The following is a 17,093-nucleotide window of genomic DNA, read 5'->3' as shown; positions in this document are numbered from 1 at the left end:
TTATTATCACTGCCCCCCCGTTCTCACTCCGCAATGATCTGGTCGCTTAGTCACAATATTCCAAATGCCTACCCCACAGTAATCTACCTCGTCTCTTTTCATGGCTTCTCTCTCTGTTAATCCATTCCGTTTCACACAGACAACCCCAACCATTCAACCCCTTTCTAACTTGGCACACGCAAGCTGCAAACCTAAGCAGCAGCTCGTTTCACTCTCTCACAATTCAGTCAGAAGCGACACCAAATAGAGGAAGACTCATATTTTTGAACATGCTGGAATCCCCTGCAATTTTTTTCTTAATATGAAACAGGTTAACTGATTGCGTGCACGTAATACCGTGTTTAAAATAAATCAGCAATTACATTTGCTAAAAATGGGACAATTTGAACACGGTCCTTTGCTGTTGCATTTATCGGTTGCCATGGTGAAGACTGGGTAGTCCTGATCCGAGAACTGGCAATCTTCACACAATCTGCTAGATCGGACAGACCCATCCGGAGGGATCACCTTTAGGAAATCGGTATGTTATATCAAGATTTTGTTCGTGTTTTATACTGTTTTCGGTAACGTCCATTCAGTCTTCGTTATTATTTTTTTATTTTAAAGCAAACGGAATCACGCGCTGTTTTTTTTGTTTATTTCAACGATTCAGAATATGAAATTCATTATGAAATTACAAGATCAAATGGAATCCGCAATCTGTTATATTGTAGCCAGTGTGATAACATTCGGTGCCCGTGAGTAATCGAGCTTTTCCCTATGAAAGGTCCCAGTATAAAGCGCATACCTTTGGTAAGAAGTGGCAGCAGATTGATGGAGGGACGTTTTCAGAAATGATTTCCACAGCAGGAGAACTCCCACCCAGTGGTCCCGCTACACAGTCCTTGCAGCGGGAGCGCTACAAGGTGCTTTCAGTCCTTGGATATATGTTTCAATCGATGCACCTTATTATTCACCAGCTTTCGATGGGCAGTTTGTAACATACATTTTCACAATGATCGCACAGAATGATTTCATTACCGACCATTACTCTGTGAAGAAGACATTTGGTAATCCGCAAATGTAGCTGCTCATTGATTGATGATCGGTTTATTCTACTTGTTGCCTACTCAGCCTTTCTGACCATTTAAACCGTTTGTTTAAATGGCTCCAGCGCATTTTCCCAGTCCAATAGAGAAATACGATGAGTGAGTAGTCACATATCATAGCGCAGAACCAATATTGACAATATATTTATTATCCTAAGAGGCTATCGCTAAAGGATATGCAAACTTCTATTTGAATATTGCAAAGAATTTGATAGAATATTTTTCTCTTAGCGTTCCTATCATTTATACCTAAGCAACTGCAATGACCTGGCGATAACATCAGACTTCCTGAAAATGCCATTCTAGGCGCAGAAGTTATAGAGCCGAGTCCTGGAAGAGCTTTTTCCCTGATTACATTAGAAAGTATCGCAGTGAACGGTCACCTTGTATTAGGGATATGGACAGAGAGAGAGAAGCAGCATCACATTGTGCCACGGTCCTGTACTTGAGCGGGTGATGTTGCCTATAATCTCCGCCGCACCAATCATTTCATCATTTGCTCGAGACTCAGCAAAGCTAAAAAAAAAACAGAAAATGCTGGAAAAGCTCAGCAGGTCAGGCAGCATCTGTGGAGAGAGGAAGATGGGGCTATACCTCCAATGGTAGCTTTTCCCCTTTCTCCAGAGGTGCTGTCTGACCTGCTGGGTGTTTCCAGCATTTTCTGTTTCTTCAGATTTCCAGCATCTGCAGTTTATTTTGAATTCGGCATGGCTCTCTACTTCATTCTAACATAAATTGTATTTCTTACGGATTAAATCGAAAATGATAGAATGTGTATTTGTGTGCAGGGCTGTGCGCGCTTGTATGTGTCTGCGTTCGTTGGCCACACGTCCTGTGTGTGTCCACCTCTCTGTGTGCATGTACCTCTCTTCACGTTTGGCCTCCTTGTACGTTGTACATACCTGCCTCTGGTTTGCAATGTGCATCTCTATCTACCACGCTGTCTACCTTTGTGAATCAGGTTCCGTGTAGCTGAGTATCTGTTTACCTCTGTCCATCGGGGTGCATTTGTCTCCGCGTTTGCCTGTGTGTGCATTTGTTCTGTGTGTGCCGGAGTATATGTGCGCACGAGAGTCATGTTTGTATAGTTCTGTCGTTTTGTCTTTATGTCTGCGCAAAAGTGCAGCCCTTTCTATTTCCGTGTGTTAGTCTGTTTATGTGTGTGTGTGTACGCGCTTGTACCTGTGCGTTTTATGTGTCTCTGTGTCTGTTTGTGTGTACGTCCCTCTCTGGGTATTGTGCATTTTGCGGCATCGGCACTGATTTATTTGCCTCATATAATAGATTGGGTGAGGGCTGTTGATCGTACATTTCCACACAGCAGGTTACAGGTATAATGAGCAGTAATTATTTGGAAAATTGAAGCCAGAACTTAAGCAACAATTAAGCATTTGTAATCTTAGACTATTCTTCACTCTTAGCTATTCACTTGCTAATTGTATGCAAGAGGCATATCACGTCATTCAGTAGTCAAAGAAGAGAAGTTTCTTGTTTCGTTTCTGTACACTTAGACAATATTGTGTTTATTTACGAAGGCAGGCATCCAACCTTAGAGTTTGACAGTTTTCAAATAATTAGCCATTTCATGATAAAAAATACTTCCCATAATTATCAATTCGGTGCCAAAAATCAATACATTGTGTTATGCTTTTAATAAGTCTTTTTTGTAGCCAGAAATGATGTGAGATCAAATGCACTTGTTTACAAAGTAGTATCAACAAGTAAAGATTCCTGTCATTTCACTAGTACGATCCACTAAACGTTCTAAACTCAAGGGGGAGGTGTTGTAAACCTACAGGCAGATGTGCTGCTGAATGTTCAAAAAAGGAGAGAAAACACTTATATTAGTCGATATCGGTATCAAGTGCAATTCTGTTTTCTAAAGTGAGCGCTTGTTAAGTAATTACTATAATATGACAGAATGACATGTATGACATGGGTTATGAAAGACCGATACCAATGGAGGGATATCACTTTGACTGTGGAAGTGTAAATAATGGAAATACGTTGAATAAACAAGTAGAAATGGTTTCTTCTGTGAGTCAGAGTAGAACACATTGTGACTTCAGGTCTATGGCACAATTGGAATATCCCACAATACAGAGTAGGGTACATACATAAACACTTCTGGGTGACATCATTGCATATTTTTATCAATCAAGATGGATCGCATCAAACACTGTCTACAGTAAATACTCAACACTAGAATCCAGGATGTAACGTGCCCGTGCAATTTTGACTCCATGAAGATCCTAATTGCAGTAAAAATCGAAAAGATTTTCGTTTTTCAGAATTAATTTGGACCATTTTAGTTACTCGCGGGAAGGCCCGTTTTGAACGCAGGCGCAGAAAATAATGTATAAACTTTTGTTAAAGCACCAAAAGTGTTAGTCAAGAGCCCTACGTCCCTTTTGTGTATTCCATGGATCATGAACATTGGGATTCTCTATGTTCCTGACTATTCTTTGTAGCATCAATGCAGCTTTTGGTTTATAAGACTGTACAGAGGGACGACTAAGGATCCTGCAGCTTCCAACTCCATAAAGGTATTACATAGAATCTTCGCAGATCAACCCTACTTCACACATTAAGTCATTGTTTTAATGAATTATAGCAATCATTCTACAGAATCAAAATACAGAAAGATAAGAATGCATTTCAGTGTTTGAGGGTTATTTTTCCTGCGCCTTTAATTGGACATATAGTAAAATGTACCTTAAAGATCACACGCGGAGAGAGAAATTAGTTCTGTACAGTGATAACATGGCATCAGAGACAGCGCGACATTAACTATTACATTACTTGGGTCTGCGTTAAGAGATTACTCGACGCACGCCAGGAATGAGATGTATGATGATCATAGCACGATCTGGATTATAAACCCATTGGATTTATTTAGGAAACAGAAACAGGTTGCGATTTTAAAACAGGAAGGGACTCTTAGTCCAAGCGGTTTAGCAAATCCGTCAAACCGCAAGTTTCATTCCATTTCGTAAACATTTTAAAGTTCATAATTCAATCGTTTTAATTACTTTTTATTTGTTATTTATTCAGTGTTTTACAAGTACGGTGTCATGGCACTCTACATAACTTATACACATTACCCTCACTTTCTCAATTTGCCTTATATTATGAAAGTCTGTATAAAAATGACGTACAGTGGATGGTCCAAGGACTACCCTGGCATCTTGTGCTGGTGAACACTGCATTTGTTGGGGCGGGGGTTAGAGGGTTATTATTATTACAGTTCGTCGAAATTTTGTTTAAAATGATAATTATTTGGAAGTTTATTGAGACTATTTGTTTATTTAGAGTTACTTTCTCTCTACTGGCGCTGTCCAGTTGAAATTGACCCGAGCTGGCCGTTAACTGGAGTGATAAGAGGCGCTATACCTTTAAACTATGTTTTATCCTTTAAGTTACATTAAAGTTGGATCAGCTCCAGGATGCTGAAATCTGAATTGCAACCTGTAGATGGCACCAAAAGTTTAACATTGGCCCAGTTGTCAATTCACCGCAACAGTATTTAATTTCGACCCAATTTTCATAATAAAGGTAAAAATAATAAATGCGAGTTTCTGCTTCCGTTAATGTATTCAAATCGCATCTTTTCATCTACAGTGAAACGGAAATCTAATTAAATCAGAAGTTGTTTTCTATGCATGCATAATGCCATTCTCACTTGATAAATTTCACACACGGTGTTTAGATGCGATTTTTGAAGCCACTCGTTAAATTCAGACTGTTTAGTCGGGTCGTTGACGCATCCTACAATTTCGCAAATCTGATCTGTCAGAGGTATCGTGCGTGACGCGGAGACGGGACAATTTTTAATCCCTTTCTTGAATGCCGTCGAGAGTAAATAACATTGCAAAATAGGAAGAATGATATTAAGGGACAAGGTGCGGATAGTTTAGACGATAGCGTAGCATGATGGTGACTTGTGGTGTGGTCGGCTTTGAATCTCTAATGCTCCAGAAGGTACGTGTCTGCAAAGACTGAGCACTGTGCGCCCTCTCTAACCCGATTCTGAATGTCAACTGCCTCAAAGAGCAGCCACGCCGCCGAGCAGCTCGTGTGATTTTTTTTTAACCAAGTACCGCCAGCTAACAGAGAAAGCTTTCCCGGCTGGGAGAAAACCGCAGGGAAAACGACGGCCAAAATGTATTTACCTTTCCTTATTTATCGGAACCGATATAGATAGGCATTAGGAGATGCCATCACAGGCGGTTCCGGCTGCCAGGACGCCGAATCTGTGGGTAAATATAAAATGCAACCAGAACTCACGTATGACAAATCGCACATATATGGGAAAACATCAAATTGTTTATTGTATTTAAACTAAACTGCTTTGTACAGTACCAGTGGTGTCATTTGTAACCGAAATCGTCTAATCTGAAATGGGGGTAATGCTGTTAATTTAGTTATTTGCTCGTCTTTAGCCCGACACTTTCAACAGCTTCTGGGAATAGTCAGATTCAAGAAATGAAATGGATCTCAGTCTCCCCTTCCTTCATCTCCCTTCAGGTTGTACCAATTATACATATCTAGCCCCGAGTACTTAAGAATTAAATGCTCTTTGGAAGAAAAGCGACATTTCGAAAATCGCAGCAGGCAGGTTATTCATTTAGAAGGAGACGAAAAGGTCTCCTGATGTGTAATGCAGCTTTCCGTCTTTTTAGCCGAACCACAGGTGAAGCAGTCCCCTTAGGTTTGGGTTCTGACGGTTCAATTCGATGATTTATGACACACAACACTCTGGCTATTAAGATATTCATGTCAAAGACAAACTGATTTTGACCCTTGCAATCACACATCTTCAGGCATTAGCGTGGGGGCACAATGTCTTTCTGAAATAACAACGAAATGTCTTCAGGGACTCTCCGGGTGTAAATGTAAGCACCAGGACACCACAAGAGTAGTAGGTCAAATGCGATGATGGAGTAAATGGCAACCTCTGTTCTCTATTGCAATGAAGGGGCAAGGGATCACTAGGGTAATCTGCCGTCACCCGTGAGACAATGCACAGTATATAAAGAGTTACTGGCAACACTAGAACGGTACTGTCGCTCTTTCATCAATACAGTTGAATTTTGACTAGCATAATAGTTGAAGACATGTACTGGGATCAGAATTTACGTGGACGCTTTCAAAGAAATGAGCACAAATTATATACAATATGTAATTGGGATGAATATATTAATTCATGATTTATTATGCGTTCGAACCTAATATTTGAGTAAACGCAAAGCATGTTTTTAATGAACAGAACCTATTTTGGAGAAGATGTTAATATATGAAAGATGATCCTGGTTGCTGTGTATAGGTCATTGACTAAATGTAATGTGATCCGAATTACAAAAATTGAACAGTTGTAGTAAGATGAGTATAACGCTGTGCTTGGACCAGGGTTAGATGCTAGAGCGGAAGCCCTACTCTGAAAAGGGAATAGATTTGAACTGTTTTGCTAAGTGTGAATTGTGTAACTAATATCAACAAGGTATGTGTGTCTATAGGCAAACTCACATCAGCTTATTAAAAATCACAAGTGATTGTTTTACAGCGAAGATCTATTTATAGGAAAATAACTACATCGAAAATAAAATATTAATTAAAATAATACCAACCATCGGTTACAAAAAATTAATGAAATGGATAATGATAAAGTCAATAGTTTATTTTGTGTATTGAACTTTTTTTCTTGAGCTCAGGTATGGGGTTTATGAAAATCCGTTCATCCTTTTAGGTTTGTAGTAGACTTTAATGATGATTTAACTCATGGGCAGATATAATCAATGGGAAATAAATTGAAGAAATAACGCTTCAGATTCGTAATGAGTTTGCTCCATGCGACATGACCTAACATTTATAAAACCATTTGATCTACCCAATGAAGTAAAATGCGGTACACACTAATTCTGAATATAAATGGACTTTCAATGTACACACTTATATTTGTAATGCAAAACAACAGAGGTTAATTTGAAATTATCATCCTGCAGTGGACCCATAGTATTAATCATATGAATTATTGTCAAAGCTCTGACAGAAAATCTCTCAGGGCATGATAGATATTAAACAATCAGATATAAATTGTTGACATTTTTCGTCAGTTAATGTGGCTTTTGGGATTATGAAAGAATATGTGGCCGGAGCTAATGACAGCCAATTCTAAGTTGTATTCTGAATGTTTTTCTTTTCTTAATGATAGGCTTCAAGATCGTGACATCCCTGGAATCCCTCTACAAATGATGACCTGTGCTCCACAAAAATGAAGTTTGGAAGTTCTTGATTTATCCATATTATCCATTGGTGGACAATTTCTCACCTGACTGAAGCTTTTAGATTCCAGTTATTTTCATCTTCCATCACAATGCTTTCCTGAACTGCAAAGAAAACCTGAATAAGATGATTTTCCTACTGTGGCTTATGGTTTTACTGACTGTGGAAGATGTTTTCAGGAACTTTCACTTCAGTGTTTCTGCCCAATCCGGTGAGCGAAGGGTGGTCGCGCACATGCCGGGAGACATCATCATTGGGGCTTTATTCTCAATCCACCACCAGCCACCCGCCGACAAGGTCCACGAGAGGAAATGCGGCGATATAAGAGAGCACTATGGCATCCAAAGGGTTGAGGCCATGCTCCACACGCTTGATCGCATCAATGAAGACCAAATGTTGTTACCAAACATAACGTTAGGATGTGAAATTAGGGACTCTTGCTGGCATTCGGCTGTGGCTCTTGAGCAAAGCATTGAGTTTATAAGAGACTCCCTTATCTCCAATGAAGAGGAAGAGGGAGTAGTACGCTGTGTTGATGGAACTACGGTACCATTCCGAGCCAAAAAACCTATAGTTGGAGTTATTGGGCCTGGCTCCAGCTCTGTGGCCATTCAAGTGCAGAACCTGCTACAACTCTTCAATATACCTCAAATTGCATACTCTGCCACAAGCATGGACTTAAGTGATAAAACATTGTTTAAATACTTTGTAAGAGTGGTGTCATCTGATGCTCGTCAAGCCCGTGCCATGGTCGACATTGTGAAGAGATACAACTGGACCTACATCTCTGCTATACACACAGAAGGTATTTTGCTGTTTTAAAAAAAAAATAAGTTGTGCAGTTTTCTGTTAAGCTGCATTGAGTATGTCAATTACTAACTAGGCTTAAATTATCTATTAAGACCCTGGCATTGTTAGCAAAAAAGATACAACAACATCTGCCTGCTTAATAATCAACAATACACAAATGCAAAACTAAAGTATGCAAAGTAATTTTCTTACTTTTGATTCTTTGTACTGTTGAATTCTTCTTTTTAATGGAAAGCATCTACAGTAATGAAAATATAGCAAATTATGTTGTCCCTTAATTAGTTTTTGGTCTTCTTCAGAAAATATTTGGAACTTTTTAAATAGAAGAAATTCTATGTATATAATATTAGGTGACATCAGTTCTTCATTAATATTTGCCCAAATCATTTCAATTTGTTGAACTCAACACATTTTTGAGACATGCAAGAAATGCATTTTAAAATGAGTTATAATTTAAATTTGATATTCTGCTTATAAGGGTGGTTTGACTATCACAAGACATTTATCTGTAATTTTGCTTCAGTTCTGAAATATTGAGCATGGTGTCGCTACAATAGATTCTAGTCTGTTAAAGGATTCAGGATGACCAGTAAAATGGCCAGAAATGATTAGAAGTTAACCTATAAATATTAGGACTGTGGACCTTATAATGATGGCAAGGTTTGGTGGTGTATTGTGTTCATGTGCCACTGGAATACTACAACTGTTATAGTTATAATGATTGGAATTTCATAAATTGAAAAAACAAGTTGAAAGAACTGAGCCTAATAGTGCAGGACTCCACCAACATTAGAAAAAAAGGAAAAGATAAGCTAAGATGAATCAGGAAGGAGTGATTAGAAGATGCCAAATTTGGAGTTATAATGTGTGAAGGTTGAAGAAAGAAGAAAAGAATAAAGAGTCTTTGAACTATTTATATATTAGCCCAACTCCCACCCAGACTACCTTATAATGGACATATTGACCATATAGTGAACCACTTTTCAATGAAATTGAATTTATTGCAACAAAATTTCACTTACTGGGAGTTTCACCTAATCACAAGGTAACTGAGAGAGTTCTGCAAATTGACACTTTGATCAAACAGAAAAACAGCAAGTTTGAGTTTGGTTACAGTAAGCAGCTAAATTAGAAATTGCCGCATTCTTCCCACTGATTAGAAAGTAATTTAAAAGCCCTTTAATGAAAATAAATTGCTGCATTTGCTGCATCTTCAGATTGTGAGTTGACCTAAAACCAATTGTCTATTTCACACAAGGATTGTAGTCCTGAAACAAAAACAGAAAATGCTGGAAGCACTCAGCAAGTCAGGCACAGCATCTGTGGAGCGAAGTGACAAGTTAACATTTCAGGCATAATCCTTCATCAGAACTGATTGTGGTCCTGAGCCTGGAGAACAACTTAAAAACATGTTTTAAAAAATCAGTGCATATGCAGGTTAAGAATGTTCAGTTTTATGACTGATCTGTTGCTTGGGGATTAAACAATGTAAGTTTGGTGATCATATCTGCACTCCGAGGATGTAGTAAGTTTTCTAAGAAGCAACATCATTCTATTCACTTACATGGTAAACAAATAGGAACATTTTTAGCCGACTTTTACTGCATGAGTTTTGTATAAGCAGCCTCCACTATATTGATATACAAAATAAAGATTTCTGGCTACTTAATTTCTTATTGTCCTAGGCAAAGTTAGTCATGGTGACATTAACAGACATTCGCTCTTATGACAGTAAGAATATTTGTATTATGATGGTAAAACTAAGATGCCTAGCACACATGCAGTTTGGAAGGTAATAATTACAGATGTTTGTTTGCAGAACCTTTAAAAGTACACAGATGGGTCATAATTCTGGCAGGCATAAACAACCCACTCATAAGGCATTCTTTACCTAGCAAGGTTCAGTTCTGGGAGCTCGATAACTATTTTGGCAACATCTAGTTTATGTCTTTTGGGCATACAGTCCCAGAAATGACTGTTGGAGATATTAACGCAGGAATGCCTAACATATTTGTACAGCATTCCTCTATCAATAATCTGAACAAAGGTATTAACCTATTTAAAATAAAAGTGTTAAAATAGCAGTCAGAGAAATGTCATATGAATGCATTAAACATGGCTTGTTAATATAGCCGATAGTGATTTTGAGACTGCAGACTCAAAGTACAACACTATAGCTTCTATCCTCACCATCTTTTCACCTTCAGAATTTTTTATTTTGCCAAAATCAAATCCAACAGAACTTTGTAAAGATCACATCAAACTTTCTACACCTGATTTCTACTTATTAGCCTATTAATGAACTACATTATTAACGGCTTATCATATTGCAGGAAGAAGGGCAGGGAATTTAAATTAAAGTTATTGCAAAACATTTTCGACTGTAAGCAAGCTTTGAAGTTTTATAATCTAATGACAATTCATTGGATAGAAATTCTTCTGAGTTCGTGGAATTTTTGAGGTGATAGAAGAATCCCTGTATTTCTCTGCAATTCCCCAGTTTCCAAGTCCACTCACCATATCTGACCAGCTTCTGTCAGGCTTCTGTCAGTGCCATTCTGAGTTGCTAGGAGCTGCTTTAAAGTTTGGAATTAACCACACAGATTCTTTCTATCACAGTTATAAACTACCAGGCTGCTCTAATAGTTATGGAATTTATTTTATAACTAAGTTTTAGATTTCTGAGTACAAAGTATGTGCATATTGATTCATCAGTTCTTACTCAAAGAATTACAAAGAATGTACAGCAGAAAAATATGCCATTCGGCCCAACAGGTCCATGCCGATGTTTATGCTCCATGTGACCTTCCTCCCATCCTTCTTTATCTAAACCTAGCAACATATCCTTCTATTCCTTTCTCTCTCATGTGTTTATCTAGCTACCCCTTAAATTCATCTATGCTAGTTGCCTCATCAACTCCTGTGGTAGCGAGTTCCACATTCTAAACACTCTCTGGGTGAAGAAGTTCCTCCTGAATTCCCTATTGGATTGTTAGTGATAGTCTTATATTTATGCCCCCCAGTTCTGGTTTCCCCTGTAAGTGGAAACATCTTCTCTACGACTACCCTCTCAAACCCTTTCATAATCTTGAAGACCTTTATCAGGTCACCCTCAGTCTTCTCTTTTCTAGAGAAAAGAACCCCAGCCTATTCAATCTTTCCTGATAAGTATAATTTCTCATTTCTGGTATCAAGTCACTGCAAAATTACACAGTATCTCTCTTATGCATGTGACATGCTGGTTAATTTCATAAATGTGCCTTTTAAGTCCAATAGGCCATATCTAATTCATAAACTGGGCCATTTTCTGCTCACTCACTTCCAACTGTTATATTTCATTGTGCATGTGACATTCACAGAGTGACTTGAATATTGATACTGGCTGATTACAAGTTTAAAGCACATTATCGGTAATAGGGGCCATCGTTAAAGTATATACGGCTTTCGGGGAGTTTAAAAAAAATAAATACAAAACATAGGGGAAGGGAGGGGTTATTCAAAGCACGTGCACACATTTTATATACATTTAGGAGCTGCAGCAGTGGTGCCTCTTTCGTATATTTCTGGAAGATGATCTCCAGGTGCTGGTGGAAGGTGAGCCTCGAGTCGCCCGTCTACACATCCAAGAAAAGTTAATTTATGCAAATGCCCCTATCAATTCCAAGAACAGAACCATTCAGTACTCCCCATCCCCAGATGGAAAGCTGCAGCAACTATTCCATTCTCCCTGCCTGGGCCAGCTACTCCTGCCTCTCTGTCACCCTCACCTTATCGTGATGTGCAGGAAGCCTCAGTGGCCTAATGTCTTCCCAACAATTGAATATTTCTGCCTTTCAATTCCGCCCCTTACAGTCTGACACTGGTGAGTCATAATTTCAAGTGTGACCGCGTGCACTAGGCCTTGGGCTTGCTGGTTGCACCAGATGCCATGCCAAACTCAAAAGGCCGGTATTTCAAATACATGATGTGGCAGGAGTCAGTGACTATCAAGTGTAGGACATTGAAATTGTGGCCAATGGTCATAAACTCCTCCCACATAAAGTACTCAAAATTTGCTTGAGTTGCTTGCAATTCCCAGCACAGCTTGCTAACCTTGAAATTATGATGCATTTTCCCAAGGTTACATGGATCATGTTTAAGTACCAGCAACACCTGGACACCATAACTGATGTTGTTGAGTGTTCCCACATGTTGGGGTGGTGTGTAGATGAAGGAGAAATGCAGATAGCAGGTTGCTTGGTCCAGGCAGCATCACTGTAACCTCCAATCTGGGGGTGAGAAGCACGGAATGGCTCTGTTCTTTGAATAGATTGTTTTATTAACATAAATTAATTTTTAGGGAAGTGGTTAGGAAATATATGTACTTCATGGTGGTGTTTCTTAAAAGCATTGTACTGGTAACAGGATGGGTTAAGATATCTGGATTTTCAGTGAACATACTTTGAATAGAATTGATTGAATTTGGTCTCAGTCTCTAATAATGTCCATTCTCCTAGAACTGACATTTATTTGTCTGGTTAGATCTTAGTCTGACAGACTAGACAATTCTGTATGTGTGGAGTAAAAATTCAAAACTACACATTATCAATGCCAGTAGAATCCTTTGATAAGACTGTTTCATTTGTAGTAGCTGCTGATAAAAAGTATATTTTTTATGGCTGTCTCACAAATGGAAAGCATATATGAAAGAATCCATTTATAACATACTTTTTGCCTGGCTTTCAATGACAGCCTTGTAAAGGTTACTAATGCATTTAGAAATGTCAAGCTCTGCATGTCTTTAGGGGACACTGTCTATGAAACTTAATTCGAATGAAACCTATGCCACTGTATAAAAATGTTAATTGGCATATTTAGTTGCCTGCTCTGATTATAAGACACAAAAAAATTGGTGGCTCAGCGTGGGAAGGAAAATGGCTGTGCTGGTTGATGTGGAGAACTGCACTGGCGCTTTTGGAGGGGACTACCGCCTGTATACCTGCTCTCCTGGTCAGAGAAAAAAGAATGTGATGAATGCGGGGGGGATCTAAAGCAGGCAAACGCTAAAGAAAAGTAATTCATGCAAAATAAGGTTTACAGTTAAGCCTATATCTAGCAGAGTGTGCAATTTTCATGGGTTCTCTCATTATGTGCCATTCATTAGATGTTACCATGGCTAGGATTTCAAAATTAAAACATATCAGAATATCCTGAATAATTATCTGATATTTTAAGATGATTTTTTTCTTTTTCAAAACAAATCACAGTAATGTATTAAGTATATTTTGGTTGCATAGTCTGTGGCTTGACAAATTAAATATGAAAACTATTTTATGCTCTTATTACAGTTCCTCTAATGTAATCTGTCAACCATCCAAAAATTGTTCTGTAATATAAGTAACTGTTTCGTTTGGACTGCAAACAGTATATATTCTGGGCAATAAATTATTAACCTTTAACTTGCTAAAAAATCTGAAAATGCATTTGAAATAATTATTAGCAGGCCAGGGCTAATTTAACAAGAATTAACTATGATCATTTAGCTAGCAGGGATTGGTACAATGAAGGTGGATGGAAATGCTTTTGGATTCTAAGCAAAAATATATCTAGTACAATACATATTTCTTATTGCTAAATTAAAAATAAGATGTAATGAAAGTGTCTCATTCAATTTTTGAAACTCCAGCCTGTTTAATATCCAACAAACATTGTCTATTAACAGACACAATGAATGATAAAGACAGATAGTAGCAGAGAAAAGCAATGTTGCAATCCTCATAGAGTCTGGCAATGCAAACAATAGTGTCTGTGAAGACTTTGAATTTACATGCAACACCAGTAGTTTTGTTACTGTGAGACCTGATTCAGATTAGCTCTCCGCTTAAATATTACATCTGAATTATTACAGGGTACATCACAGCTTCTTTACAGCATAATTAAAGAGGAAACAAGGGGATGATGATGTGCAGTCTTTTGTCTGCCCGTAGGACACTTTATAATAATACTTTTGAACACCATTCTTGCCAACTATAGACCTCTACTGACTAATTGATTCAAGAAAATCTAATGTTTTCAGGATGTTGCTTTGTCAACTATGTTGCATATCCCCAGCAATTTTACTTGAGTTCTTTTTACTGAGAGGGGGCTGTAATTAAAATTTCATTTAGTCTCTAATTTAAGGGTTTATTTTCAGAGTCAAAAAGCAGCAGTATGTTCCCAGTAATACAGCCCACATACAGAATGACATTCAACTGAGATGGAAGTGCATTGAGTTAAATACAGATAATGAGTGACGTTTGAGAACTGCTTATAATCATTTACATTACAATATTTAATGAAATGTGTTGCACAACATGTACCATATAGCCAATTTAATCTTTCAAGGGTAAGATATCATTTGTGTTATATTGTAATATAAATGTAGAGATCTATATAGAACAAAAAACACTTTTTAATTAAAACTGGCCATTGAATAAATGAACAAACAAACTAAAATTGGTCTAGTCCTACAGTAGTACTTAGAGCATTATCACCAGATTTTTTTTTCTGGTAACCACATAAGGACATAGGAAATTTTAGGAACTGAAATAAACAGAGGTTGAACACTTTTTCATAGATTAGACCCCCTTTTCACCTTCTCACCATATTCCTCAATTCCTTCTTGACACTGATATGCACCTAATTGTCTCCCAAATCCAGTTAATCTATTTCAATCATCTTCCCTCATAACATATTCCACAACTCTACTAACATTTGAGTGCACAAACTTCCATCTGACTTCCCTTCTTAATTCTAACTTCCTAATATTTCACATATGTTCCCTGAGATGGGAATCCATTATCATAGTGAACAATTTACTTAGATCAGCCTTATCAATCCATATAGTAATAGTAAAGTTTTGGGCAGGAAAATACTGGTCCATCTAGCCTACCCTTCCAAACCATCCAGTTTCCTACTATGATTCTGGAACTAGTAGCCCTTCTTCCTAATAGGAATTCATTCAGTCCTTTTTTCTGTTCCACCACCGCATTGGTCATCTGTTCTACAACCCTATCACTCTCTCAATATAAAAAAGTTGCCTAAGTTTACTATCTACTTTTGACAGACTTAAATGTAAATGGCATCCTCTAGTCCTCAAATTCTGTGCTCAACCGAAGAACTTTCCTGCATCCAAATTCTCAATTCCCACGAAAATCTTGAAGACTCTTATCAAGTCCAACTTCATAATTTTGAAAATTTCAATTACATCACCTCAGTCTCCACTTTTCCAAAGAGAATAAGGCCAAATACTTCAGTCTTCAGTCTTCATAACTTAAATGGTAAGTTGATTTTTTTTTAAATCGTAAAAGGAGAAAATACCTGGTACACTTCGTTCAGCATAAATTGATTTATGATAGATATATTCTAAAATGTTTGCAGCATACATTGTCAGGGAATTAATATAAACACAGAGCAAAAATGGAAAAGGTGATCTGACCATGCATTGGAATAGCAACATGTTGTACCAGTCAATGTTAAGACACAAGCTTCCAGCATAGAATGGGAGCTTCAGATCTCAGCTGGACATCAAAGGGAAGTATCAAGAAACTTACTCTGCTCCCCAGCAAGGGAGAGAAAATTGGAGATGAGTCACCCGGAGCTGCTAAGGCAAACCTCAGCACAGGCAGAGGGAGGAGGTAATCCATCTGTTGTCTTTATTGGGAAAGAATGCATGCTGCGGATGGACCTAAAGAGAAGACAAAGTAACTAAACAATGGGAAAAGGAAACAAAATTAAATGCAAACAATTTACAGATCTATAATTGTTAATTGGTTGCTGCACTAACCTACAAAAACATTAGCATCTACCCTTCAAAAGCAATTCATTGGCCATGAAGCAGTTTGAGGCTTCTTGAGGGCATGAAAGGCACTATATAAATGCAAGTATTTTCTTAAAGGAAACACCTCAGTGCTAAGCAAAAAATTGATTTGGTAAACCCAGCTAAAATTTCAGCAATGGCCATTGTTGCATTAATATATTAATAGAGTGGGGATATTAATAGAGTTAGAGTAGGAGACTGTGTAATGAGTCTTAATTTCAGCACAGTAGGGATCTAGGGAGGAGGAAGGGCATATTTGGACCTTATAAAGAACACATCAGTCTTGTCTCTTGCATTCACATGCTGAGATCCACCACGGTTAAGGATGGGGGTGTTCTTAGAACCTCCTCCTCCTGTTAAATGCCTGGTTGTCCACCACTCTTCTTGAATGGATGTGATAGGGGTACAGAGCATTTTCTAATCCATTGGGTGTGGAACCGCTTAGCTCTGTCTTAGTACGCTGCTTTTGGTGTTCAGCATGCAGGTATCCTTGTGTGGTAGTTTCACTAGGTTGATATCTCATTCCAAGGTGTGCCTGGTGCTGTTTCTTGCATGTCTTTCTACACTCCACATTTAACTAGGAATCAGATACTGGTCTTTCACCTCTGTTACCTGGGTTCAAATTCAGCCCAGACTGATGGGACCAAAGTCTCCACTGTCCACAGGCCTTAGGGGTCTAGTCCCAATCCAGTTCCTAGTGGGCTTGGGGCCATAGTACAAAACTGCCCCTAATGCAGTAATTCGCAATCTCCCTCAGACGAAGTAAGGGGTGCTCTACTAAGATTGGGTCTGAGGCTCATTTTTAAGGCAGTGTAGAGGAAGCTTTACTCTGTATCTGGCTGTGTTTGATGCAGATGCTGGGTTAATGAATGCAGAATGGAATCATCAACAAAAGAGTGGATAGGGTGTGAATGGTGGAGGAACAGAATGGTAGGGAAAAATAGAGTCCTGGGGACCCCTGGGTTAATGGAAAAAGAGGCAGGGAATAAACCATTAATTATGGAACATATAACGATTTAAGAGAAAAGCATATAGCCATGGACATAACTTTGATGGGAGTTGTATGGTGGTAACCT

At 38.3% G+C, this 17,093-nt stretch overlaps 1 protein-coding gene across 1 annotated transcript in view; it reads left to right on the top strand.

The window, feature by feature from the left end:
- Positions 1–7,496: 7,496 nt before the first annotated feature.
- The window catches only part of grm5b (glutamate receptor, metabotropic 5b), a 432,178-nt gene continuing 422,581 nt past the window's right edge, over positions 7,497–17,093 (top strand). The window contains exon 1 of the mRNA XM_067986328.1: positions 7,497–8,175. Within this exon, the coding sequence (XP_067842429.1) occupies positions 7,497–8,175 (679 nt within the window). The remainder of the gene's footprint in view (positions 8,176–17,093) is intronic.

Source organism: Heptranchias perlo, chromosome 6, assembly GCF_035084215.1.
Source record: "Heptranchias perlo isolate sHepPer1 chromosome 6, sHepPer1.hap1, whole genome shotgun sequence".
Taxonomy (NCBI): domain Eukaryota; kingdom Metazoa; phylum Chordata; class Chondrichthyes; order Hexanchiformes; family Hexanchidae; genus Heptranchias; species Heptranchias perlo.
The sequence above is the reverse complement of the archived record's forward strand: the minus strand, read 5'-3'. Positions and strand labels throughout refer to the sequence as shown.